The following is a 24,452-nucleotide window of genomic DNA, read 5'->3' as shown; positions in this document are numbered from 1 at the left end:
TGGTTAGGAAAATGGACCTAGAGAGATTACATGGTTTGCTCAAAATCACATAGCTACTAAGTGCAGTAGTGCTTTCTATAAGACCAACTTGCCTTTTCAAACTTGGTTGGAAAATTTAAAAACCAAACCTGTCATAATGTCTGTTCTGCCCCTCCCAACTGTATGAGATGACAGAAAATTCCAGGTGGCCATAAACTCAAGAGCCCAGCCCTTGGCTTATTACTGGTGGCTACTACAAGCCTACAGACCAGAGCCCAGGGTAGTATAGAGTCTCAACTCTGGGCCCTGACTGCAGATCATTCAGGTCCCAGTAACAGTGAAAGCAGACTCATTCAGCTATCTGGAGAAGCGTAATCTGAGGGCCACTTGGCATCCTGGGTTGACACAGGGATGCCGCAGCTGGGGTAAGGAATTAGAGAAGGGAAGGCCAGTGTTACTGCAGTAAGAGAAAACCAGGAAGTCCATCTAGGAGATGGAATTTGTGCTTTCATAACAGAGCCATGGAAATGGCTATCTCAGCATCTCCCCTCACTGCAGACTCCATTGTAAGCAAAGCATGGACCTTTTTCTTTCAAACCAACCCTGTTACTTGTTAAATTTAGAACTACCTCTAAATGCTGAGTTTATTTAAGAGGTAAATATCCTGCAGGCTCCAAAAGTTCTCTTACAGCTTCTGATTATCACAGTCCTGTCTTCCAACACCTGTCTTTGCCATAGGTCTGGACCTTATGTGCTTCCTCTGAACTAGTGTCGTGATTTTTAAGGCACATTCACTAGAATATGTTCGATTTCAACCAAAAGCATACGTGCAACATACCAATTTCTTCAGGCAATGCAGAGTGGGAACTGAAAAGCTAACAACATTCTTGGATGGTGTCCTCTCACTCAGAACCCTGAGAGAAAGAGCTGGTATTTTCCCAGGTATACCTTCTGTTCAAAGAGCATGAAATGAATGGACAAAATCCACAGGCGATTATAACATCCTTATTCCTGTCCTACTCATTCTCAGGAATATAATCACAATTAAGAAACCTCAGTTGATTGCTGATCGCCCTTTTCCCCAAATATACACAGAGACACGCAGACACACATATACACAGACCGACACAGAGCACCTTGGAGCCAGAAGGAAAGAAAAGCTAGACTTGGAGAAGAGTTGGGGAAGTGAACTTCACCACTCTGCAGAACTGTTCTGGGGCAGAGGGTGTAGTTTTCAGGTGTGGTCCCAGGAGCGGTTACAGAGAAGCTGCCTAAACTCCCAGCTGCCCAATACCATTAGGGACTGCTCATTCTGTCATTAATTCCCTGCCCAATCAAGGACCATCCATCCAGAGAGAGGGTATGAAGGGCAAGAACTCCTACTGTGGGAGAGGCTGAACCCAGGTGGTTTCCAGGGGCGCCAACAGCTTTACGAGTCCATGCGCCCATAGCCCCAGGGCCAGTATTCAAGGAAAACCAGCATCACCAGGAGTGCACTCAGCTGCTGAGGCTTGTCACTCTATGCCTGACAGAGTTTTGTGGCTGAGGTTACCCTTCTCCACACTCAGACTAGAAAGCTCAGCCTGTATTTCCTGACCCCACCAAAAGATCTAGCCAACTCCCTCTTCTGTGTGCTACAGGAGAAAGCAGAGGCCAAGAGTTTTCCTTTGTGCTTCTGATTTTTCCACTGCCACCAGGGTCTCTGTCTTACCAGAACTCAGAACCAGCCTGTTTTATCTTAAAATCATAGATCCAGAGAAATAGCTTGACCTGACATTAGAGGTGATCTAGTTTCCATCATCTCAAATGTCACCACATTTCTTCTCCTTAAAGGCAGGGAAAGAAGGGCTAAACTGGAACTATAGAAAGGAGGATGGCACCATGATAACTTGCCAGCCCTGGCACAGAAAGTTCTAGTGCCCTCTAGAAACTGGACCATGTTGCAAAAGCTAATCATTGGAGGGGCCTCTCACAGAGATGTACGGCCGAGGTGTGGGCAGATCCTGCTAGAACAGGTATGCCTTGCTTTAAGCATTCAAAATAGGAAAATCTAGATTACAAAGAAATGAGAACATATTACTTCTACTTAAGTCAAAACAAGTCCTTTACCTACAAAGCCTAACATGTTTAAAATACAACTTTTATTTTAAAAAATTTCTACTTAGCTTTTCCAAACATATCTACTCTAAAGCAAGGTACAATCCCTGCTTGCTTCCCACCGATTTCAGATCTCTATCTGGGCAAGAAGCTTCCACCAGGGTAAATGACAAATGAGCAAGAGCTTGAGCTTAGAGTTCCCAAGCCTGCCGGGTGGATGGTGCCATCCAAGGAGAAATAGCAGAGTTATCAGGCTCACCCCCAGAACCTTTATGCACTCTCACCTAGACCAAAAAGTGTGCGGCAGCCTTACTAAGGCCTGCTTACTGCTGAGTAGCCCTCACAGAGGGGCCAGACACAGGCCAGTCCTGTGTCTGCTTTTTGCTCACATGCAAAAAGCCAGACAACTTTCAACAGCAAACTGCCTGATTTCCTACTGGAATGGTTTCAATCTTATGTATCAACTCTGTTGTTTCTAAGTCTCTGGAATCGGGGGAAGTGGAGAGGGCATGCAGAATGGACCCCAGGAGGCCAGAGATACTAGTTTCTTGGGGGACAATAGGAACAAAGAAATCAAGAGAACTTGAAGTTCTGAATGCTGTTATTAACCAGCTAGGTGACTTAGGGCAAGCCCCGTTTTCTGAGTGTGATTCACCTAAAGCAACAAGGTTGTACTAGATCCCTAAGGGTCCTGCCACCGCTGATCTCTTGTGGTTCTAAAATATTCCCTGACAGCAGTGAGAGAGTTGGGGGGGGGGGGGAGAGGGAGGGGGGGGAGAGAGAGAGAGAGAGAGAGGAGAGAGAGAGAGAGAGGAGAGAAAGAGAGAGAGAAGAGAGAGAGAGAGAGAGAGAGGAGAGAGAGAGAGTTAGTTGGGTCGAGAGAGTTAGTTGGGTCGAGAGAGACAGAGAGTTGGGTCAAGAGAGAGAGAAAGAGAATTCTTCAAGGAGCATGCCATGGCCTGAGAATGGTTCTCTGGCAGCAGGATCCCCAGGCATGCCTAGCTGTGTGCAGTCAGCTGGTGACCTGGACCGCATCTGTATTTCCTGGGGGTTGTGCTGGGCTGCTCAGCAGAGAGCTCCTGGGGCAGCTGAGAGAACTCCCAGAACAACCCTGATCCAGGGACCCCGTTCATGCACTTCTGCATGCTGAGCTTGTGTCCTGCAGGGCCCCTCCACTAAGACAGCTGGGTTCCTACCTGCCTTCTGTGAGACGCAGCAAACCTGAAGAAATCAAATGCGCTAGAACCCTAGCCACCAGCTGATTCCCATAGCCACAGCCAGCCAGGCACCTGCAATCCTGACAGGGTCCTGCCACTTACTTGTTCCCACCACCCTCCCAACTTCTCTCAGGGTTGGGTGAGGCCTTCTTTAGTTGAAGGGCTTTCTGCAGTTGTTTAAGGGCCAGGCTTGGCCACCAAGCCCTTTGCTACATAAAGTTGACGTGGCCTTCATACATACACACACTCACTGTGCCCCTACCTGCTGAAGTACCCGATGCCATTTGACTCCTTGCCTGAGCGGATGACTGGGCCACAGCAGCCCTGCATTGTGCTTCCTCTCCCTCTAATGCCTCTTCTGGCCTTCCCAGCTGAAGAGGTTATTCAGCTTGGTAAGCACGACTACGACACACTACTACCCCAAGGGTGGGAGTGTGTGATCTCGGGGCACGGAAAGAATTATTTTCATCCCTTCACACCCACCCATCCGCTCTCCACTACTCCTCCCCTGCCTCAGCAGCAGAGGCAAAGGAGTCAGTTCCTGGCTGGCTGGGCCAGGGAGCCCACTGAGGGCCAAAACTTCATCTGGCAGAAGGCCTATATACAGAGGGTAGGCAGGGCTGTCTCCACAGGCAGGCAGGCAAGCTCCGCTCCAGGCTGGGCAACCCCAAAGGGCACGAAGAGGCCTCTACTCACACGCCAGCTTGCTGTCGAAGCTGGACAGGGCAATGGCAAAGGCCTGCAGCGCACACAGCGGGTAGTTGTAATCCATGGTGAACACATCCTCTGCTACCCGGCCAAACTGCATCACGATGTAGTCCGCTGGGGCCAAGCACAGGCACAGACAGAGAAAAGGACAGGGCAGGAATGGTAGAGCCAGGGAAGGATAGACGGACACCCAAACCACATGAGGGAAGAAAAAGTGAGAAGCGGAGATGCCAGGGGAATCACAAAGGAAGTAAAACAAAGGCCAGTTGGGAGAAGTGGCAGCAAAGAGGTAGCAGATGGCAAAGAAGAAAGATGCATGTGAACACCAGGGGACAGAGAAGAGGAAAAGTCCTTTTAAGGGGTGTTCCCACGCCTGAGACTCTGCTGAATACACAGAATCTAGGACCAGGGCTGCAAAGACGGTTCTTCCAGGACCTCCCAGTCATTAGGGTTAGAAAGTTCCATACATCTAACCTAAGCTGTATAGCTCACATTCTTAAACTCTAACCAGTGTAGGCAGTGCTAGGTGGGCTGAACCCTATGCTAAGGGCCTTGGGTATCCTACGGACCATAATGAGTAGGGACAGAAACACTCACGGTCATTGCCATGGATGATCTGGAAGTTCTTCACAGAGGCCTGTGTGACGCGCCCATGGAAGTTGAGTACATAGGACTGTGTGTCATCATTCCAGACAGGTGTCTTGTTTTGCAGCTCGATGATACTCTCCGTGTTCTTATTCTGCCAGCGTGCTAGCAGTGTCTCATGCTCCTGGGAGGGCAGCCTCACCTGAGCCAGGCCCAGGCCTTTGGCACCATGACCACCCCAAAGAGGGATCTATCCCAGGAATGGGGGTCCTTAGATTTCCCTAGACCTACAGGGCTTTCTCATATGGTATCCCCTCCACATATACACATCAGCTGGAGTTCTGCCCTTAGAAGCTCATGCAGAGACTAGGATGATGGGGAAAGAGGGGAGTGAAGGGTAGAGACTCACGTTGCGGGGGCGGATAGAGACTCTCTCATGAACCATGTTCATGCCTGGAACAATCACGCTCATCTTCCGAGGCCCCTTGAAGCCTAAGACGTTTGTCTCCTGGGAAAAAGAATGCAACACTGGCCACCTGAGGCATCTATTTACCTACTGGAGAAGGTAGGGGGGACGGGAATAAAAATGAAGAGCTAGTTCCCACCATCTCCACTCCGAAGTCTAACACGCATCTCTCTAAACCTAACATGGCCAGAACTGAGCTCCTGGGTCTCTACTCTGCCAGAACTAGCTCCTCTTATGCGTCATCCTTGCTTCTGCTCACGGCAATGCAATTCTTCCATTCACTGCGGCAAACTACTTGGTCACACTCAAAGTCCTGTCTTCCACATCCTACTTCTAATCCATCAGGAGTTTCTATCAGCTCTACCTTCCAATTATACCCAGAACTCCACCACTTTCTACCACTAGCTTCTCTCACCAAGATCATTGTACAGCCTTTACCTGGACTCCTGGTTTCTGTTCTTGGCCCTCCTATTCCTCCTTTCCCACCATCTGTTCTCAACACACCAGCCAGTGCTCAGGCACGTTAAGTTAAATGATCTTTCTCCTCTGCTCAAAACCCTCCAGTGGCTCCCCAGCTCACTCTGAGTAAAAGCTGGAGATGTGACTTTACCTGCACGTGGTCCCATGACCGTACTCTCCTCACCATTTACTCCCTGGTGTCTACTCCATTCCTTCTTCATACCAGGCATTCAGGACTTTTGCCCTCACTGTGTCCCCTAGACATGTACACTGCTGTTTTTCACTTCCTTCTGGTCTTTACTCAAGAGCTACCTCAGTGAGGCCCTCCCTGCCATTCTGAAAATCTCACACATACCTTGAGATTTCCTATCCCTCCTCCCCTACTTTTTCTTCTTAGCGTTTTTAAAGAACATACTTACTTCACTGATAGATCTGTTTCATAGCTTGTCTTCCCTACTAGGGCTTCGAGTCCCATAAAGGTATACATTTATGTCTGTTCATTACTATATCCTTAGTGCCTCAAACAGTATGCATAGTTGGAGCTCAGTAAGAACTTGAAGACTCAGGCTGCCTCCCCAAAACTGGTCAGCAGGTGGCACCAAAGGATCATACAAAGTAGCTGTGGATTACTGATGGCCTCCAAGAAGTGCCCATGCCCAGGGTGATGAGATACCCACCCCTCATTTTTAAAATGAAGAAACAGGTTCAAAGAGGTAGAGTAATCCTCTATATTTATATACCAGTTTGGTCATTTTTGAGCTGTGTGACGTTGCTGCAGCTGAGCTTCAGTTTCATCATCTATAAAGAAAATAGGATCTACCTCTTAGGTTGAACATTCAGTGAGATGACAGAGAGCCCTGTAATCCATGTAGAACCTGGCATGCCAGAGTGATGATCTGGGAAATGCACAGACAAGAACCCAGGCCTACCATCTCCTTCTGTCTAAGAGACTCCTGGCCTGGACTGCAGAGAGCCAGGCCTGGTTTTCTGAGCTCCCCAAGTAGATGGCCGGCTGTGGTGTCAGCTCTGAAGTCAGGAGGAGACAGCCCCTGTCCTAGGCCAGGATCACTCCACAGAGGACAGCCCTTCTCCACACAGCCTTGTCTGCCCACTAAGATGGATGGGATAGGCCCTAGATCAGGCAACAAGTCTTGGGTTTCATATCTACCTTGGAAATCAGAGACCCCCGAACCTAGGACTCACATAGCACACAGCTGCCAGCTCCTGACGTAAGGTTCCACTTTCCAAAGTGGAGGATGAGGCCTTCTGAGGGTTGACTCCATTGTCATAAACAGTGAACTTGGTGCCCATCAAGTTGGACCTGAAATAAAGGCACAATTGGTATACAGTCATGCACCCTCTGCCCCAGAGCAGGGAACAGCTCATCGTCTGTTCTATGAGGAGCCTGCAAAACATTCTGGACTGGGCCAGCAGCAGGCCCAGGGAGGCACACTGCTCACTGAATCCACGTCTTTGAAGACACTTCGTGGGCAGAAGGCCTGGACTTGCTCTGAGTTGACTCAAAGTGCATTTCAGTTCGGTGAGAGCAATTCGGGGAGGTAAATCAGGATTCTTCAGAAGATTTATCTGGGGGAACATGGGAGTTCTCCTCATGGGAGGTGAGCAAACAGAATGGCATCTGATAAGACAGTGGAAGAGACTTAGTACCCATGGAGAGAGGATGAGATCTCCCCGTCACAGCCAGCCTAAGTGTCAGTCCAGCCCCATCTCCAGCTTTAGCTCCTGACCTCTCATGTTCATTTATGCTCCCCAAATCTGGTACTCTGTTCCTCAGCAAACCCTACCTCCCCACCACCCCCCCTTAGAGGCCTAGGCTCAGAGTCTTCCTGCCCCTTCCCCACTGCTCCCCACCCCCAAGACTGCTGTGTGTCTCTTCCCTCAAGAGCTTACTCTTAGCCCTGTCCCTTGGCATTGACTATGGAGCCAAGGCAGCTCTTCCATGGTGGCCTGCATTATCAGTGACATCCTGGGGTTGGATCCATCACTCTCAGTGGACCTGCACCCACCTCCTGGGAACAGCTTGGGGTCGGGTGTGTGAGGCCCATCTCCAAGTCTGGCTCTAGGCTGGCATAGACATAGGCCTCCAGTTGGGTGTGATGATCAGAGAGGATCCTGGGAGAGTATCCATCCCTGGCCTAGATCTCCTTCAGGGAGATTCAGGCCCTCTACAGAGAGCCTGCCCCTGCCCTTCCCTCCCACTCCCGCCTGCTTCCTGGGGGAATGCTAGTACCGCAGTTTCCCGATGTAGCTGTCCCCTCCTCGAGACAAGTCTGTTGGGTCCACAGAGATGAGGTAATTGGAAGTTTTACTCTTCTTTCTCTTCCTTCCCGCCAGGAGGAACACCTTGGGGAGTGGAACGAGGTCATATTCCAGACTCAGCCTCTGGTCTGCACACAGTCATGAGAGCCACTCACACAGACTGTCTCTCCCTTGCTTCAGCTCCCAAACGCACATATGTGCACACACACAAATGCACTGGAAAACACAAAGATATGCACTGACCAGACACGAAGGCAGTTTCTTTGAGGAACTGAGAGGTCAGTGGTAGATATGAGATTTCCAGTCACATTTTAGCCCCTAGGACTTCAAAGGGCTGAAAAGCCTAGATGATAACATGCCCAGACCAACCTTACCTTCTTCCCGTCCTCACGGTCCATGTGCAGAAAGTAAGTGGGGTACATGCCCCTGTCCATCCCTTTCTTGTCCCGAGTGATGCGGCATTTGATGGTGATACCCTGGGGGGCTGGCCTCAGTGCAAACTCCTCAAGATCCTGGACCTCGACATCCACTGGTTGCTCTGGAGCTGTTGGGCTAGGGGCTGAGGCTGCCTCCTATGGGGACAGAGAACAGGCGCCTGAGTCCCAAGGACCCTAAGCAGCCCAAGTTGGTGATCTGGGATCCAAATCTGCCTCCCAATATGGTGGTGGGAGAGAGGGAAGGATCCTGGGATGGGGGCCTGGCCAGCCTGGGCCTGGGGTCAGGAGCTATCTTCCCATCTTCCCAGTCCTGCCCTCTTCTCAACAGTTCCTAGAGGTGGAGATGGGAGATATGGGAGGTCCTCAGAGGTCATCTTGTCCAACTGCAGCTACCCCTACACATCACCCTGCTGGCCTGGCTGAAGAGGTTAGGAGGCAAGGTGGAGGGATGTAAGAGGCCAGCAGAGAAGCTCCTAAAAGGTGTATGAGTCCAGCCCCAACCCCAAGAAAGCTAGCTCCCCATCATCTCTTCACACGTTCTCCACCTCTAATTCTGGTGAGCAGTCCTTCAAAAACTGCTGTGGATGCAGACTCACTCACTCACCCTGACGGACTTCCTGCTAGTTGCAGAGCTGGGGCGGGTGTTGCTATTTAGCTGGGAGGAGCTGGAGCTGTTCTCCTCATCCTCCTCATCCTCTTCAAAGCTCATGCTGCTGGAGATGCCTGGGCCAAGGAGAGAATAAGAAGGGATGAATGAGGAGAAGTCTACCCTGCCCCTGAAATACACATGGTCACATATGTTCAGACACTGACTCACCTATACCCACACTTATGCACATACTCTTACACAGCCATATGTACACGTGTAGACTCACATTCACACATACATTCCCACACATGTCCAGATATACAAGGACATTCTCTCAGGTGCACACATGAGCCGGGGCTGGCCACAATCCTCAGGATATGTCCCCACCACCCAGTTTCAGCTCAGTCCCTACATTACCCCGCTTCCTAGCAGCCACCCTGCCACTGCCTCTTGTGTATCAAGGCCTGCACTGAGCTCACCTTGAACTGAGAACCTCCATTTCTGACCTCAGGCCTATTAGAGGCCTTGGCTGGCATAGGCCACGGAATCCGCCAGGGAACAGGCCTCAGCTCCTTCCTCAGCCCAATGTAGAGGGGACCCACTAACCCCTCATCTTTGCCCTGAGCTTCTATCTTAGCTGTCCTCCCGCCCGCCGTTCCCCGGGAATGCCATCCCCATCCCCAAGTTGTCTCCAAGTCCTTTGTACAGGAAGCCATCCTTGATTAGATTCCTCACAATGTGTGTGGTGCTGCCAGACTTCTTCCCTCTGCCACCCTGCACCAGGGGCTCCCTAAGGCAGGGCTTGTGATGGGAAAACTGAACAGAAGGTTTCCAGGGAGGATCTACCCCGCCTCTTGGTATCGTGGCCCTGCTCCCACTAGCTTAGCAGACATATAGGAAACTTCTTGCAAAAGGAGCTTTATCTAAGGAGCAAAAGGAAAATGAAATCTGCCCCAAATCTGGGCCCCACTGGGGCGTTATCAGGCGCCCTGCCTAAGAGGTTCTCATATGTCTCCAAAGTGTGCCCCACCCCCACCCACCATGGCCAGGGAGGGACTTGGACACAGGAAGGCCATGCTCCTGGAGAAAGGTACATCTGAGAACCTGGGACTAAGTTTTGGGGGTATCACTGGGCCCCCATGGGGCTCACCCTTCCTCTGCATCGTGGCACGGAGATCCTGCCCGCTGGGCCGTTCGCCCCCACCAGCTGCCGTCTCCCCTGCGTCCTGGGCGTGGTCTGACTGGCCCACAGTCAGGATTTGCACTGGGTCTTGGGCCTCAGACTTGTCTTCTGCCAGTGTTGCTGGCCCGCTGGTGCCTGCAGGCCACGGACACTCCTGAGTTACATCCAGGAGGAGGAGAGGAGGGCCTGGATTCTCAGATGTCCGTGAAGGGGATGAGGGAAGAGTGGGGAGACCCTCTGCAAAACTTTATTTGCAAGACTGATTTTTATAAAACTAATGATTGAGGCAATCTGTTAACAACTGGTAAGCTACTAAGGCATGTGGGCTTCATTTCTTCTGCTCTTCCCCCAAATTAATTGCTGAGGGTTGGTTTACAATATCTCGCATCCTTAAAGCAGATGGCAGCCATCTACAAAACCAACTGCACAGTGGAAAAAACAAGATGGAGAACAAGGATTGATCCAGACCACAGCCAAGGCCAGCAATCATTCATGGACACGGCCAGCTACAAGTGATCAATGCTGCTGTTTTCTTTCACAAATATACACACATACACACATGCAGTAACTCACATACATCATTAGAAGCATGGGCCCCTTGAAAAAGATTGCAATTGGCATACACTCGCCTTCCCAAGTGGAGCATCTCCCATCCCACGTCAGCCTTCCTACCTCTTACCACAGAGCTTCAGTAACAGAAGCAAGACCTGACCCATACAGGTGGCAACCACCCTGCCCGCCTGCTGAGCTATGCCCAGAGTGCTCGGTCAGCTCCAGAAGCCCATGGCCCCTGACACATCACTGTCCAACCAAGATGCGGTGGCCTGGAAACCACTGTCCATGAACAAAAGTTGAGGAAATGGGGTGTGTAGCCAAGAGACAGGACCTGGGGCAGGTGCCACCATCACTGTCCTTAATCTTTAGGGGTCTTTTCTGGAGAAAGAGGAGCAGAAGGAACAGGCTGGTCTGTGGTCCAGAGGATGGAACCTGGACTACAGTCAAGGGAAGTCCATGTTATATGAAGAGCTGACAGCAAGGGCTGCACAAGGATGGGCCACAGCTGAGTAGGACTTCACTTCCTGGCAGTGTGGTGGGCATGCCCATACCCAGAGGCAGCCCGGGTACCTCCCAAGCTAGGTGAGGCCTATGAGCCACCTGGGGGGGTGCCCCAAGTGGCAGTCTGTGTCTTCCCTGAGGCTCTTCATCCTATCCCTCCCCTCCAAGTCAGGAGGACAAACCTCCCCCAGCCCTACAGTGGAGTCCAAGCCTGCTGGGGAGGGCTGTAGAGAATGCGAGCTGACCTTTGTGCTTTCCCTTCTTCTCCTTCCTAGCGGCGCCACCCTGGCCCCCTGCTGTGGCTGCTGCCTTGGTTCTCTTGGCTGAAGCTGGTGCTGTTGGGCGTGTGGCTCCCAGCTGCACACTGGCGAGTGAGTCGGCCTCTTGAACTGCTCAGGAAACATCCCCAGACCGAGAGAGAGAAACAGGCACTGGGTGAGACCAGAGCTCCCACCTGAACACAGTCCCCAGCACAGCATTTTCAACCACACCCTGAGTCCCACCAGGGCCCCTGTACCACTTCCACAGCCCACAGAATCAGGCCCACTCATCTCTACTAGGCAAAGATTCCAGGGCAGGCCCAGCTGGAAGGAGGTGGCACCCCCAGCCCAGTGTGATCAAGTCAACAGCCAGACCAACACCTGTGATCAGCCAACAAACTAAGCACTCAAAGTTCTGGGCCACCAAACCGTACTGAGCCTGAACAGAGGCAGGGAGAATGTCCAAGAAGATATGGCCCCTGAAGATGGTGAAGAAGGAACAAAGGCTGCATCTTCTGGAAGAGACCACAACCAGAGCAAGCACTCCAGGGAGCCTATGAGGGAGCTCTGCAGGGATGAGCCCATGGGAGGCTGGGGTATAGGAGTGCTTAGAACAACTCTGGGATACAAGAAGCTACAAGCACCAACAGTGAGGTTTCAGAAGGGTTCCAGCTGGTGGCCTCCAAATTCTCCATACTGCAGAACCCCAATCTGCTCAAAATCCTTGAATGGTTTCTGATTGCTCTTAAGATGAAGGCCAACATTCTCTCTCTTCCCCTAGGTCTAAACACATACTCCCCACCTCTGGGGCACCAAGAGTTGCAGCCACACCAGGCTGGTCTGGTGCCTCACATGCACTGCACTCCCTTTTGCCACAGGGCCCTTGCTCCTGCTGCCTGCACTGCCTTCCCCCTCGCCACCCTCAGTGATCAGCTCCTACTCATCCTGCAGATTTCAGCTTGGATGTCACCTCCCGAGGGAAGCTGTGCCTATCTCCCTAGTCAGCGCAGGTGTTGTCATCTATTCACAGAATTTGGCTTCCTTCCACAAAGCACACCCGTGACGGTCTGTTTAACATTGTCTCTCCACCTAGACTGTAAGGTCCATGAAAGCAGGGACCACACCCATACGTGCTCACTCGGGACCTACAGCCTCTAATCCAGAGCCTGACACAAACCTCAATAAATATTTAAGAAATGAATGAATGTGTAACATGAATGAGTATACCTAGCAGGTCAAAAACCAGGATAAACTCTGAGCTCTGATGTATATCAAACTCCTTCCTTTTCCTCTTGGAATGATCCCCTGTATTTGACGCCTGTAGTCAGCAGAGGGCAGAGAGGCAGGCAGCTAATGCTGTAGGTGGGTGGGAGTGGCCTTCGAAACACCAGTTCCCGGGTAGGCCACCCACATGTGCAGCAGCCTCCCAAGAGCTTTGTCCACCATTTGGACCTGGATAAAGACTGGGCCCCCAGAGAAGCAGTAGGCACCTCCCAGAAGTCAAATGTCACATGTTCATATGTCCTCTGTGAAAAAGGTGGAGGCCCAGCCGTCTGGCATGTCAGCAGGGAATAGCAATCAGCTGATTTTGGACCTTGGAACACACCATGGCTCCTTCGAGTACCAAAGCCCTAAGACAGAGAACTCTCCCCATTTTATAAGGGAGGAAACAAATCCAGAGAGGGTAAATGGCTTGTCCCAGTCACAAGTGAGCAGGTAACTGGTAGTGGCACAACCAGAAACTATCTTTTTCTCTTTTTTTTCTTGCTGGATTGCAGTGGCACGATCATAGCTTACTGCAGTCTCGAACTCCTGGGCTCAAGTGATCCTCCTATGTAGCTGGGAATACAGGCGCATGCCACCACACCCTGCTAATTTTTTTTTAAAGATGGGGTCTCACTATGTTACCCAGGCTGGTCCTGAACTTCTGCCCTCAAGTGATCCTCCTGCCTTGGCCTCCCAAAGTGTTGGGATTACAGGCGTGAGCCACCTGGCGCAGAAACTGTCTTTTGAGTTCAGTCCTGCACTTATGCCAGAGGTGCTACTTGTACCACAGTCTTTCTGATGACCTGGCATCATCTGGAACACAGCTGCCAAGAAATACCTGCCAAAATGACTGCACATCAATGACCTCTCATGATGTTGGCCTCTGGCACAAATTGGCAGGGCCCACAATCCTGGGTGCAGGCCCCCATTCTATATGCAGCCTCACTCACCCAGCTGCCAGGCTTGGCAGAGCTGGGGCTGTGATGCCACACAGCCACAGGCCACGCGCCATATGACCCAGAACAGTGGCCGCCTTCCTGGCAGGGTACCACTACCACTCTTGGGATGGCACTCACAAAGGAAGTGGAGGAGGTGGCTGCCAGCAAAGGGTGGGGCTGGGGCCAGCTCTGTGAGGACCAGCTGGGGCTGCCTCTGAGACAGCTGGGCTGAGGTCCTTGTTTCCCTTTTCTGAAGGCCTCTCAAGTAGAGTACAGACATACCAGGTATGGTCAGGGTGCTGAACTGACACACACACGGGAATTAGCATGAAGGAGCTTTCCATCAGGGAGGCAACAGAATATGGAGGAGAGACCATTTGGCGTCTGTTAGGTCTGGGTTCAAAGTCTAGCCCTGCTGCTCACTAGCAGAGTACTATGAGCAGGTCACTGAGCCCCTCCGAGCTCACGTCCTTACTGATTATGTGGGGATAATGCGTTCCTGTGAGGATGAAATGAGATAATGCAGGTAAAGCCTCTAGCGCTGTACTTAGCCACCGGCAGATGCACAGCCAGCCTTTATTAGAAGAAACAGAGTGGGATTCCTCGGAGGATACACGTGCACAGAGGGGACCGAGCCTGTATGATGTGCCCAGCCACAAAATGGGCACCAGGCAAATGAGACTCAACTGCTGCCCTCCAGTGTGCAAAGGGCTCAGGGAGCTATGGGTCAGTGGAACCCAGAGAAGAACCTGGAACACTGCGAGGCAGGGTATGGGGCCAGCAGTTAGATGAAAAAGCCCTGAGGTGAGGCAACTACCAGTAGTTCCATGTATCTGGAGGCTCCAGGTCATAAAGAAGCCACTGAAGGAGGGGAGCACCACGACTGCTAAGGTTCTTCCTAACCCAAAAAGCCAGATGCCTGCAACCTTCTTAGAATTACTATTTGGTGAAGTAGCAGCCTGGATTAGTAGCACCAGCAGGGGGCAGTGGAGACTGAGTCTGAGTCCTCCGTTCAAGCTCAGAGAGCCCAACCCTCCGTCTGGCCTAGCCTACTCTTAACCTAACCCAAGCAGGAAGGAGGGTCCTGAGAGCAGAGATGTGCTGAAGCCATTCTCTCTCCAGGATGAGCTGCAGAGAATTTCTCCCATCTGGGCTCTGCCGAGACCTGGAACATTTAAGGATGGGAGCTGGAGGCTCCAGGTCACTACAGCTCTTAAGGAGTTGTGAGCCAGAGACAGGGATCTGCAAGTCAGAAGCCAGGCAGACACGGTGCAGAGAGGGAAGGAAACAGGTGTTTGTGTTGAGACACTGGTTGGTATGGGGCAGGACAGTGAGATGCATTCCTCTCAGGATGCAGAATACTGGTGGAGCAGGTCATCTACTCTTAGAAGCTGCCTCCTGCACTCACTGAAATGCTCCAGATCAAAACTTGGACTTCTGAACTCCTGGCTTCATTAAAGGTTTAGCCTTCTGGCCTCAGCGCCTGATTCAGGAGGTGACAGCTGGAGCATATGCAGGCGCCCAAAGCTACAGGTCCACCTTCCCTCTGCCCTCCCTACTCAGTTGTCTGCCTGGGCTAGAAGCCACACACAGCCTGGGCATCCCCCATCAGGTCCAGCCCCACACGGTGGGCAGGAAGTGAGGGGCTCCCCGAAGCAGTGACAGGATGTGGGGCGGCAGGCAAGGTATACCTTGGTAGCTGGTGCTGCCACTGCTGCTGAGGTAGGACTCTACCAGGGGGGCTTGCTCCTCCGACTGCCGGGCCCGCCGGCTCCGGGGCCGCCCATCTGCATTGGCCTGCACCATCAGGGGCTCCTGGCGCTTCTTCTTCTGCTTCTGCTCCAGCAGGGCCCGCTATGGAGGCAGAGAGCTTGGCTGACCCACTGCCTCCACCAGGAAGGAAGGGCTCCCAGTTCTCAGCGGGTCCACAGCCCACTTTGGGCCAAGGCCCCATGTCCTTGGAACCCCAAGACTTGGGGTCCAGGAAAAGGAGGCAAAACAGGGCCCAGGTGGCTGCCTTGACAGGATCACAGCACAGGCAGCTCTCCAACTGCAGTCACCCAGCTGCCTGAGGGGTAGAAGCCCATGTGCCGCGCAGGGTTAGTGCTGAGCTGGGAGAGAGTGCACCTCTCTTCTTCCACATGGGAATCCCATTCCCCAGTCAGACGGGATCATCCAGGGAAGATGGACAGCCCTGCCCCTCTGCCCTCGGAGATCCCAGCCCAGACTCTTCCCTTCCACCCAGCCCCAGGCCTACTCACCTGCCGATCAAGCTTCTGCTGCCTCAGGTTTCTGCCCTCATCATCTAAGACACTGCAGAGGGAAAGAGGGGTTTTCAGGGCTTGCCCATGAGGTGCCAGGATATATCCCAAAGCCCAACCCCAGCATATCTGGGCTCTTTAAACCCATCCCATCATGGCTTCTGGGGCTCAGTGAGCCCACATGGTAGAAGGAGGAAGGGTAGAGCCTGCCATCTTGAAACCAGCTTGAACCAAAAGGGCTTGAGCTGCCACTTTGGAATCCTGCTAGAACCCCTGTTTCCCCAAGCACACCCCAGTAAGTACTGGATGAGACCCTCCCCTCAGATCCCTGAGCAGGGCCAAGCCTGACTGAGATCCAGGAAAACTATCCAGAGGCATTCCAGCAACAAGCCAGGTCCAAGGCCAGGCTTCAGACAAACCCAGGGGGCTGCTCCCTCCAGCTGCCTACTGGGATCTCACCAGCCCCAGCCTTTCCCCTCCTTTCCACCATTCTAGAGGAGGCTGCAGTCCTCTGGGACAGACCCTTTCCCCATCCATTCAAAGCAAACTCCTAGCTTTCCAAGTGGGCAGAATAGAGTGCTGACTTTGTCTGCTCCCCTTCCCCACTTAAAAAGGGTCCTCCTCATTTGAGAGAATGAAGCTAAGAGACCAACCAGTCCCTCAGTGTACAGGGCTTGGGCCACACAGAGTTGTCTGCAGGGTGGACACAACACATCAACGTACAGCCCAGCAACCAGCCACCAGGTCCTTCCCAGGCTGTAGACATGGCACAGACAGCCCGGGGGACATCAAATCCTTGAGCACCACAAGTCTTGGGACAGGGACCCTCATCTCACCCAGACTGGCTGTGCCTCTGAGGAAGTCAGGGCACAAGTAGGGAGCTGGTAACTCAAACCACTTGGCTTTTGGCTGGCCAGAGACACATGCATGAGACCTAGGCCCAAATGCTACAAAGGCCAAGGTGTGGACAGCTGCATGGGGTGAGGTTGGAGCCTGAGGATCTGAGCTCTGGGAAGCCCCAGGCGGCCACGGTCCAGTTATTCTGAAGCTGCCCCAGAACCATACTGTGTGCGGGTACCTGCACGGGCATGCCCGAGTGCATTAGGTTTGTGCGAGGCCATAAGGAAGTGTGTGAATATCTCGTGTATGTGCACACATGCATGCAGACACCTGTGAAGAAGTGGGTGTGCTTGTGTGAAGGTGAGTGCAATGTGTGTGTAAGGGGGAAACATGAGGTCACATCACCCTGAGGACAAAGTGAAGTCACTTTCACCTCCTCCTGATGGCTAGCCCTTTCTAGCTGGAACATTCATTGACCTACATGAGCCTTAAACTACTTACATCTCCAAGGGAGCCAGTCAGAGGGCAGAAGGAAGTCCCCATATCACAGGCTGCCCACCACCCACCACCTTGACCACCATCTATGAGGACTATGCATGTTTTTAACTAGAAGCTGTCCTGCCTACTTGACAGCTGGGAAGGCCTTTCCTGGTACCCACGGGCTGCTCTGCATGCCTGAGGAGCCCCAACTGTGATCTGGGGCTGTGCAGAACAGCCTCATTCACCAAACCCTCAGCTGCCAGAGCACAGGAGAAAACACTGCTCAAGAGCCATACTTCTAGGCCTCGGTCTTCCTGAAACAGCCCATCTGCCTAAGAGGGCACAGCTGCATTTGGGGCTCCCTGAAGGCACTGCCAGGACCACAGGATGCAACCAGGTCTCTAAATATTCCTGCTGGCTGAAAGGGTGGGCATCCCATCGCGGAAGGCATGCACCCAGGCTGGAGGACTGCAGTGAAGACTTCTGAAGAAAGGGTTCAGGACCAGAGCACAAAATGCCTCAGGGCCCTGAGAGGCTACAACTCTCCCCTGTCTCTACAGCTCAAGCCAACAGCCTGACTGAATAAGCAAAGTCAAAGCATTTGCCCACAGATGGACTTGAAAGGGTCAGACCCGAACACCAGTGTCCCCCATGGTCAGCCACACGTGCAGTGCATATGCATCACAACTTTCAGCACACACATGAAAAATGCAGTCTAAGCTCTGTACAATGGCCCCTGGCTGACAGAAGCAACAGGATCTGGAATCTAACTGTGCTCCATTTGCCAAGCTCTGTGCCTGGGCACAGGGCAGCTATAAACCCCACTGTCATGAGCCAGTGGCCTGGCCCCTGTGCAACCTCCACAAGACAGTGCTGGCTTCCCTTTGTGCCAGCAAGAGGGGCCATTCCACAGCTTTCTAGGTAGTCGCAAGCCACTCACACTTTCAGAGGGCAGGGACGGGGCAGTCACCTGGGCCATCCCCAGCCCTGGGCTTGGCTGAGCAAGACAAAGAAGATGCCTTCCATGGTGCTGACGCTCACATCTAGAGTCATTTAGAAAAGGGGACATCCAGCTGAGAGGTGAGACTCACATCAGCAATGCCACCTTCGGAAATGCTGGGTCACAGCAGCTGCTCAACTGACAAAAGGTATTTGCAGCCATAGTGGCCTCACTGCCCAGCGTCTTCTAATGCTCTCATCCATGCATGGGGCACGTTTCCCTACCATAGGCCCCTGTCCTACTGCCATGGACCATGCACAGTTATGCCGGAGGCAGGAGGCTGCTTTCCATGAAAACATTCCTTTCTCCTCCTCTGCCTCTACCTCCATTTCCTGATGGGGGAGAATGATAAAGAGCCACAGGCTTCGGTAACACTGATTACTAGGTAAGATTACAGGTAGAAAGGACTTAACCACTGGCCTTCAGAGAAAGATGGATGAACACAAGCGTTAGGCTTCTGAAAAGAGGTTCCAGAAACAGATATCCCCAAAGTACCTAGAGAGCCGCCTACCACCTCACCCACCGGCAGGCATTTGCAAGCACACAGAAGGAAAGGAGCATGCACAGCTGGGAGGTGGCCACTGGGGAGAAGCCACTTGTGCCTGGCTGAGCAAGACCCAGCTAGGAGGGTCTACACTAAATTTACTAAAATGGGGAGGCTCTGACAGTGGGCATGACTCCTGGTAAAGCAGTGTTTCTAGAAGAGCTGCAAGGGGACGAAGTGGACCACGATTACCTAGCAGTGACGAGCTTGTACCAGGTGGGTGTTCCTAGCTAACGACAAGTGGACAAGTGCGCAGCAACTCCCCCTGGTGAATAACAAAGAATCCCCAGCCAATAGCAGCTGTTGTGGAGACCAAGGGCAACCATGATGGCTGTCTCCAGGAAGAGCAGAACCAAAAGCTCCCCTAGCTTCCTCAGCAGGCCCAGTTCCCTTCTCCACCCCCACCCAGATGGCCCTTCCTCCTCATCTCCACCCCAGCACCATTCCTAAGGCATCTTCCTTTCTCACTGACACTTCCCCAGCCTGCCTGTTTCTGATGGGCACTGTTCTAGCTGCACTAAACCATAACCACACAAGGAGACAGTAATGGCTTTTTAATGATTTCAGCTCCAATTATGGAATAACTGCCAAGCCCAGGCTGCCAGCTGCAGCCCCGCCAGGAGACTCAGACAGGAGACAGGGCGCTGATGGATAGGTCTTTCAGCTGACCCTGGAGGCTCCTCCATCACAGGCGGCTCCTGCTGGGGGCCTGAACAGGGAGGCTCAGAAAAGCCACTGGCTCAGTAGGGTCAGAGAAACCTAGGCTTCAGCGTCCACAAATCCATCCGCTCTGGCCAGCACCAACAAGACGGCAGCTTCACCTCCGAGGGAGCCCGCCCCTCTACATCCACTCACTTCCCCCAAGGCACCCCACAGATATCGGAGTAGTCAACCACGATTGACAACAGGGGGCAGGGCCACAAGGACAATTCGGTGCCCTGGAAAAGCACACACGGCCAACATCCTCTAGCCTGTTTCCCTCCCTCTCTTCGTAGACTCTACCTTACACGCTCCAGCTACTCCACCAGCGCTAACCAGAGGCCCAAGGGTCAGGGAATCTAGGGACAGACCCAACCCTCTGGACACACTTCCCACGTTCACTTCACCCTCCCCTCTTCCTGCCCTCATTCGTTCCCCTCAGTCACAGTGGAAGCTACCCCTGCTGGACCCAGGAAATCAGAGATGTGGGCTGTCAGGAGAGGAAAGGCCGCCAGGGCAGCTGGCTGCAACCCTGTGCCCAATGCCGGACCCTCGGAAAGTCCAGATCTGTGGCTTCTGTTGCCTGGCAACTTACTGGGACACAGTGGGAACCAGCGTGGCTCCAGAAGGGAGAGGACCACACTGCTCACAGGAGTTCCAGCCTCCCAAGATGCACCATCTCTATTCCAGCCAGCAGTTCCCAAATTTACCAGGTGCATTCAAACGGCTGGAGGGACTAAGCCCTGACTCGGTCATTCAGAACTACTGGGCAACATCCCCCAGAATCAACCCACTCCTCTCTCTCTTTGTAAAAGCAAGTGCCATGGATGATTCTAATGCTCAGCCATGCAAATGCGACCATGAGCCACAGCTGGTGATCTCTAAAGAACAAGAAAATCAGGGAGTTGTTATAAGACTGTTGCCAGAAGTGAAGTGGTGGGTCCAAGTGCCCAGGGCACCTCGGAGGCCGAACCTAGCAGCAGAACTGAAGGAGTCAGGAGTCCCATTACTCCCTAGAAAACAAAGTGAGGAAGTGGTGGGACGATCCTAACAAGGGCCAGGAGGAGGGGAAACCCAGAGACTTGCTTAGGTTCAACCTAAGGAAAAACTTAAAAGTCACAGCCATCTGATCGGAGGCCGTGTGGCAGGAATGTCATAGGGAGCATCCACACTGAGAACTAGATGACCTGTAAGGGCTCTTCCAGCCTGAGATTCTCTTTCTGTGACCTACAGTGTGCTTTTCAAGCAGTGCTACAGGAGGCCCCATGGTGGTGCGAGAGTACTGTATCCCTCAGGTGTGCTTCGAACCCAGGTGTGGGGCTGGGAAAGCCAAGGAAGCCCTAGAGGCTATCCGGGGATGCCACTTTAATTCAAAGAAGTGTACGTCTTGTCTGTGCTGGGGACACGACCAGGAACCTGATAAGTTCCCTGCTCTCAATTAGTTCATGACCAAGTGAGAGAAACACCAGGCAATGGCCTCAGGACCATGAAGACAAGGGCACCGAGGACAGGGCCACCCCAATCGCACCCAGCATGGTCCTCCAATATGCCGTGGGCCTTAGTCCTTCCTGACTCTCGCTGCTCCACTTCCAACTTATCAAAGGCTGTCAATGTACTAAGGGCATTTAACATTCCTCAAGAACACAGGTAAAGAGAAACTGGCAGAATTAGAAACTATTAGTACTAACAGAAAGAAACAAAAGAAAAAAATTCCAATTGTTAAACTTTATAAACTCAATGGCTCCCTTTGAAGTCAGAATGTGAGATTAATCCATGATCATTATACACTGAGCCAAAATTACCCATAAGAAGATTATCACCAACTATCATTTCTCTAAAGAAAATAAGCTGGGCCCAGGGAATGCAAGGTGTAACCATTAGAGAGGGAGTAAAACCCTCACCAGCAGAACTAGCAAGAAGACAGCCAACACCTCTCTCCCAAAAGCAAATGCCACATACCAGTTCTGACATGCTGTGACATTAGGGAAACCTCACATCAGTCAAATCACGTGCGTGCCACCCCCTGCCCCCACTCCCATCTGCAAGTTAAATGCTTTGTCTGTCTTCTGCCCCAGTTTTCTCTGTGATCAGACAGCATGTGGCTTTGACTGCAATCAGCAGCCCAGTTAATGCAAGAAGCAATTTGAATCTCCTCTCAGCCCAAGTCTCTCATTTCGGAAGTCTACACCCCAAGTCCAGTGCTTTCCCACGCTCAGTGTGTGCCCAGAAAGACCCCAGCAGGGCAGGGGGGATCCTGGCAACTGTTGACATAGCCTGCCTCCAGCTACACACCCCCCCTCTCTACAATAGAACGAGGAGGCGGGGTGACAGGCATGGGGAAAGTAAGCAGCGCAGGGCTATAAGGGTGTCGAGATGCTCCTTGGGGCCAGGCTTCCAGGGAGGCAGAATTCTATGCTTCAGGGCTGAGTCTGCAGCCCAGGAAAGGAATTGGAGGTATGGGGGTGGAGGGGAGACAGTAGTTGGACCTGGGCTGGGGCAAGTGCCAAATCACTCCTTGAAGGATGCCAGGGCCCTAGGCACTTGCTAGAACAGAGTCATTTCCTAGAGACAATTCTACCTTCCTGGGCCACCTTTCCCAGGAATAGGCTTAAGCCATTCCGTTTGAGGCAGATTTTCTCTAAGACCCCTGCACACTCTCTACAAGTTGCTTTAGTCCCTGGCTCCCTGGGAGAAGCTTCCTAGAACCATGTCTTGGCCTGGCCCACCTCCAGTTTGCCAGATCCTAAACATGCCATCATCTCCACAGTCACAAGTGTTGCCCCTCCCACCCTCCTCAGTCCATGGCCACCACCCTGCCATGTGGACCCCCACACACAGGTCCGGAGTCCACTCAGCCCACAGGCCCTGCCCAGGCACCTCTGCCGCGTGGCTAGAAAAGGCTGATGACACTCTGTGGGGTTGCACTGTCTTCTAGAAGGTCCTCAGCCCATATGTGCCAAGAAAGGCCAGGGTCCTCCAGAAACTACCTGTGCCCCAGCATGGAAGTCTGTCGGGGGCAGCAGCTCTCCTGAGTTAGCCCAGCCCCAGTCCCTGGTTCCATGATGGAAACAGCTCCCTGATCCGTGTGAGACTGAAGTGTGACTACATGTGTCTGCAGGAGATCCTATGGGTGACTTGCATGTGGGCACGTGTGTGTGTTGCTGGTGGTGGTGGGGAGAGACATAAAATAACCTGGAAACCCCTGAAACCCCCACAGGAGCTGAGATTAGAGGTAACAATTCTCAAGAGAAACCCTGAGTTCCCAGGCTACGTGCCTGTTTTCAGAAGGATCTGCTTTTAACAAGCCTTGGGCGGTTTCAGCTAGTTTCTATTTGGGACGCTGTCTGGACAGACTCAGAGAAGAGTCCTGTCAGAACTATTTTCTGTCAGTGACTGGTATGAGGCTCTAACAGAGAGCAGGCTGTGTTACAAGGCGGGTCCTGAGGATCTGATCCTGCCGTCCGCTAGCACGTGCACCTGGGTCAGCAATAACACAGTAGGCCTTAGCAGTCCAGCACCCTTTTTACACACGTCCCGCTAGGAGGCCTAGAGACAGCCCCGTAGCCCATGGCAACCAAGGAGCCAATGGGTGGCCAAGAATCTGGCCCTACCATGGCGATGAGCTCCTTTCCCTGGTAATAGAGAGAATGGAGTAGAGTGGACAGGGAAAGGCCTGCACCTTTGAGGGGCCCCCAGAAACCACCTTCCCGCCCCCTTCCCACGCAAGTGGGAAAGTCCAGTCATCCTTGAGATAGACCACAGTGCCTGGCAGCAAAGGGTGATGGACTTCCCTGCGTGTGCCTGGATTCTTGAGTGCTTTTGTGCATGTGAGGGCAGTTCCATGTACTGTGAGCTGGTGTGTGTCTAGGTATAGACCTGCTAGCAAGTAGATTATTCAGTGTCTGAAAGGGACTGAGTAGCACTTGTGAGAAGCAGGTGTCAGTTATTCTCCAGATACAGCAGGTGGACACGCACAGATATGCAGGCATGTGTCTTTGTGAGCCCAAGAATTCTTGTGTGTAGAATATACGGGTGCATGTCCATATGACCACTGGTGTGCTCTTGGTTCAGAATAACTGTCTTCACGGATCCATGCTTTGAGAATGCGAACCGACCAGCAGGAGCGTCTTTGGCCTAAAGCTCGGACGTCCTGTGGGTGCATGCGTGCAGATGTGTAAGTGTGTGCGCGCACCCAACACAGGCGTGTGACTGGGGTGCTGGGCCTAGGAGTGGGCTCAGAGCAGTGTGGGCTCCCTCCCCAGGCGCCCACATGGTGCTGCCTGACCCAGCAAGGCCCACACAGGCCCCTTCCAGCAACCCTGGAAGATAAGCGGGTGGAGCGGGGCAGGCGGGATCAGTCCGCAGGGGCCCTCAAAGTTGAGGGAGGAAAGCCCAGCGACTCCAACCCGCGCCCCAGTGCTGGGATAGGTGGGGAGGGCAGCGGTGCCCTGCGCCCCGGCTGCGTATCCCGGGCCAGCTTACGTCCCAAGTCGGGGGTGGTGGGCGCAGCCCGGCGCCCGCGTACCTGTAGGGAATCCAGTCGGAATGCGGCTTGGAAGTCATGTCTCTCGGGGGCGGGGCGGTGGCTGCGGCTCTGGAGGCCGGGGCCCGGTGGGGCTGGCGCGGGGACCCTGCTCAGCTCCCGGGCCGCCCCGGGCCTCATCCTCCCGGGCCGGGGCGCTGGGCCCCGCCGAGGACCCCGCTGCACGCCAGGGCCCGGGCTGCTGGCTCTACGAGCTGCTGCCTGCGCGGCGCGGCGGCGAAGCGGCGGGAGTGCGCGGGGCGTGCGCGCGCGTGGAGGCGGGGAGGCCGACCGCACCGTCCCGCGCCCCTCTGGCGCCAAGGCGGGAGCACTGCGTGGCAGCGACCGACCGCCCGCCCGCCCCTTATCCCTCGCCCCGCCCCGCCCTCGGAGACCCCACCCCCCGGCCGGCTCAGCGCCTGCGGAGCGGCCTTGCCTCCTCCCGCGAAATCGCCGCGATCCACGCACCGTGCACGTGACCGCGCCAGCGCCCACCTTCGGCTAACGGCGGGGCTGCAGCCAGTCCCCAGGCCTCCCAGCCTCAGTTTCGTCTTCTGTGAAACGGGGATCATTGGAACACCTCCCT

The 24,452-nt window shown here is 53.3% G+C and overlaps 2 protein-coding genes across 2 annotated transcripts in view; one reads left to right on the top strand and one right to left on the bottom strand.

The window, feature by feature from the left end:
• The window catches only part of RIC3 (RIC3 acetylcholine receptor chaperone), a 69,506-nt gene extending 56,989 nt beyond the window's left edge, over positions 1-12,517 (top strand). The window contains exon 10 of the transcript XR_004053594.1: positions 11,332-12,517. The gene's annotated coding sequence lies outside the window, so the exon portion shown is untranslated. The remainder of the gene's footprint in view (positions 1-11,331) is intronic.
• On the bottom strand, positions 2,917-24,165 carry TUB (TUB bipartite transcription factor). Its single transcript, XM_010373168.2, has 12 exons — positions 23,870-24,165; positions 15,782-15,833; positions 15,212-15,374; positions 11,302-11,445; positions 9,968-10,135; positions 8,833-8,951; positions 8,166-8,363; positions 7,763-7,875; positions 6,715-6,832; positions 4,996-5,094; positions 4,599-4,770; positions 2,917-4,115 (listed from the first exon to the last, which is right to left on the bottom strand). Exons 1-12 carry the CDS (start codon positions 23,905-23,907, stop codon positions 3,982-3,984), a joined length of 1,518 nt encoding a protein of 505 aa, XP_010371470.1. The 5' UTR covers positions 23,908-24,165; the 3' UTR covers positions 2,917-3,981.
• Positions 24,166-24,452: the final 287 nt, after the last annotated feature.

This window comes from Rhinopithecus roxellana, chromosome 15 (genome assembly GCF_007565055.1).
Source record: "Rhinopithecus roxellana isolate Shanxi Qingling chromosome 15, ASM756505v1, whole genome shotgun sequence".
Lineage (NCBI taxonomy): Eukaryota > Metazoa > Chordata > Mammalia > Primates > Cercopithecidae > Rhinopithecus > Rhinopithecus roxellana.
The sequence above is the reverse complement of the archived record's forward strand: the minus strand, read 5'-3'. Positions and strand labels throughout refer to the sequence as shown.

What these genes read in the sequence shown, in the direction of transcription:
- TUB (XM_010373168.2), bottom strand. Translation starts at nt 23,907, where the DNA reads ATGACTTCCAAGCCGCATTCCGACTGGATTCCCTACAG. An exon ending in AGCTACATCGGGAAACTGCG is followed by an intron (nt 6,833 to 7,762) that starts GTACTAGCATTC and finishes CCTTTATTTCAG; the next exon opens with GTCCAACTTGATGGGCACCA. An exon ending in GATCATCCATGGCAATGACC is followed by an intron (nt 4,116 to 4,598) that starts GTGAGTGTTTCT and finishes GCTTGGCCCCAG; the next exon opens with CGGACTACATCGTGATGCAG.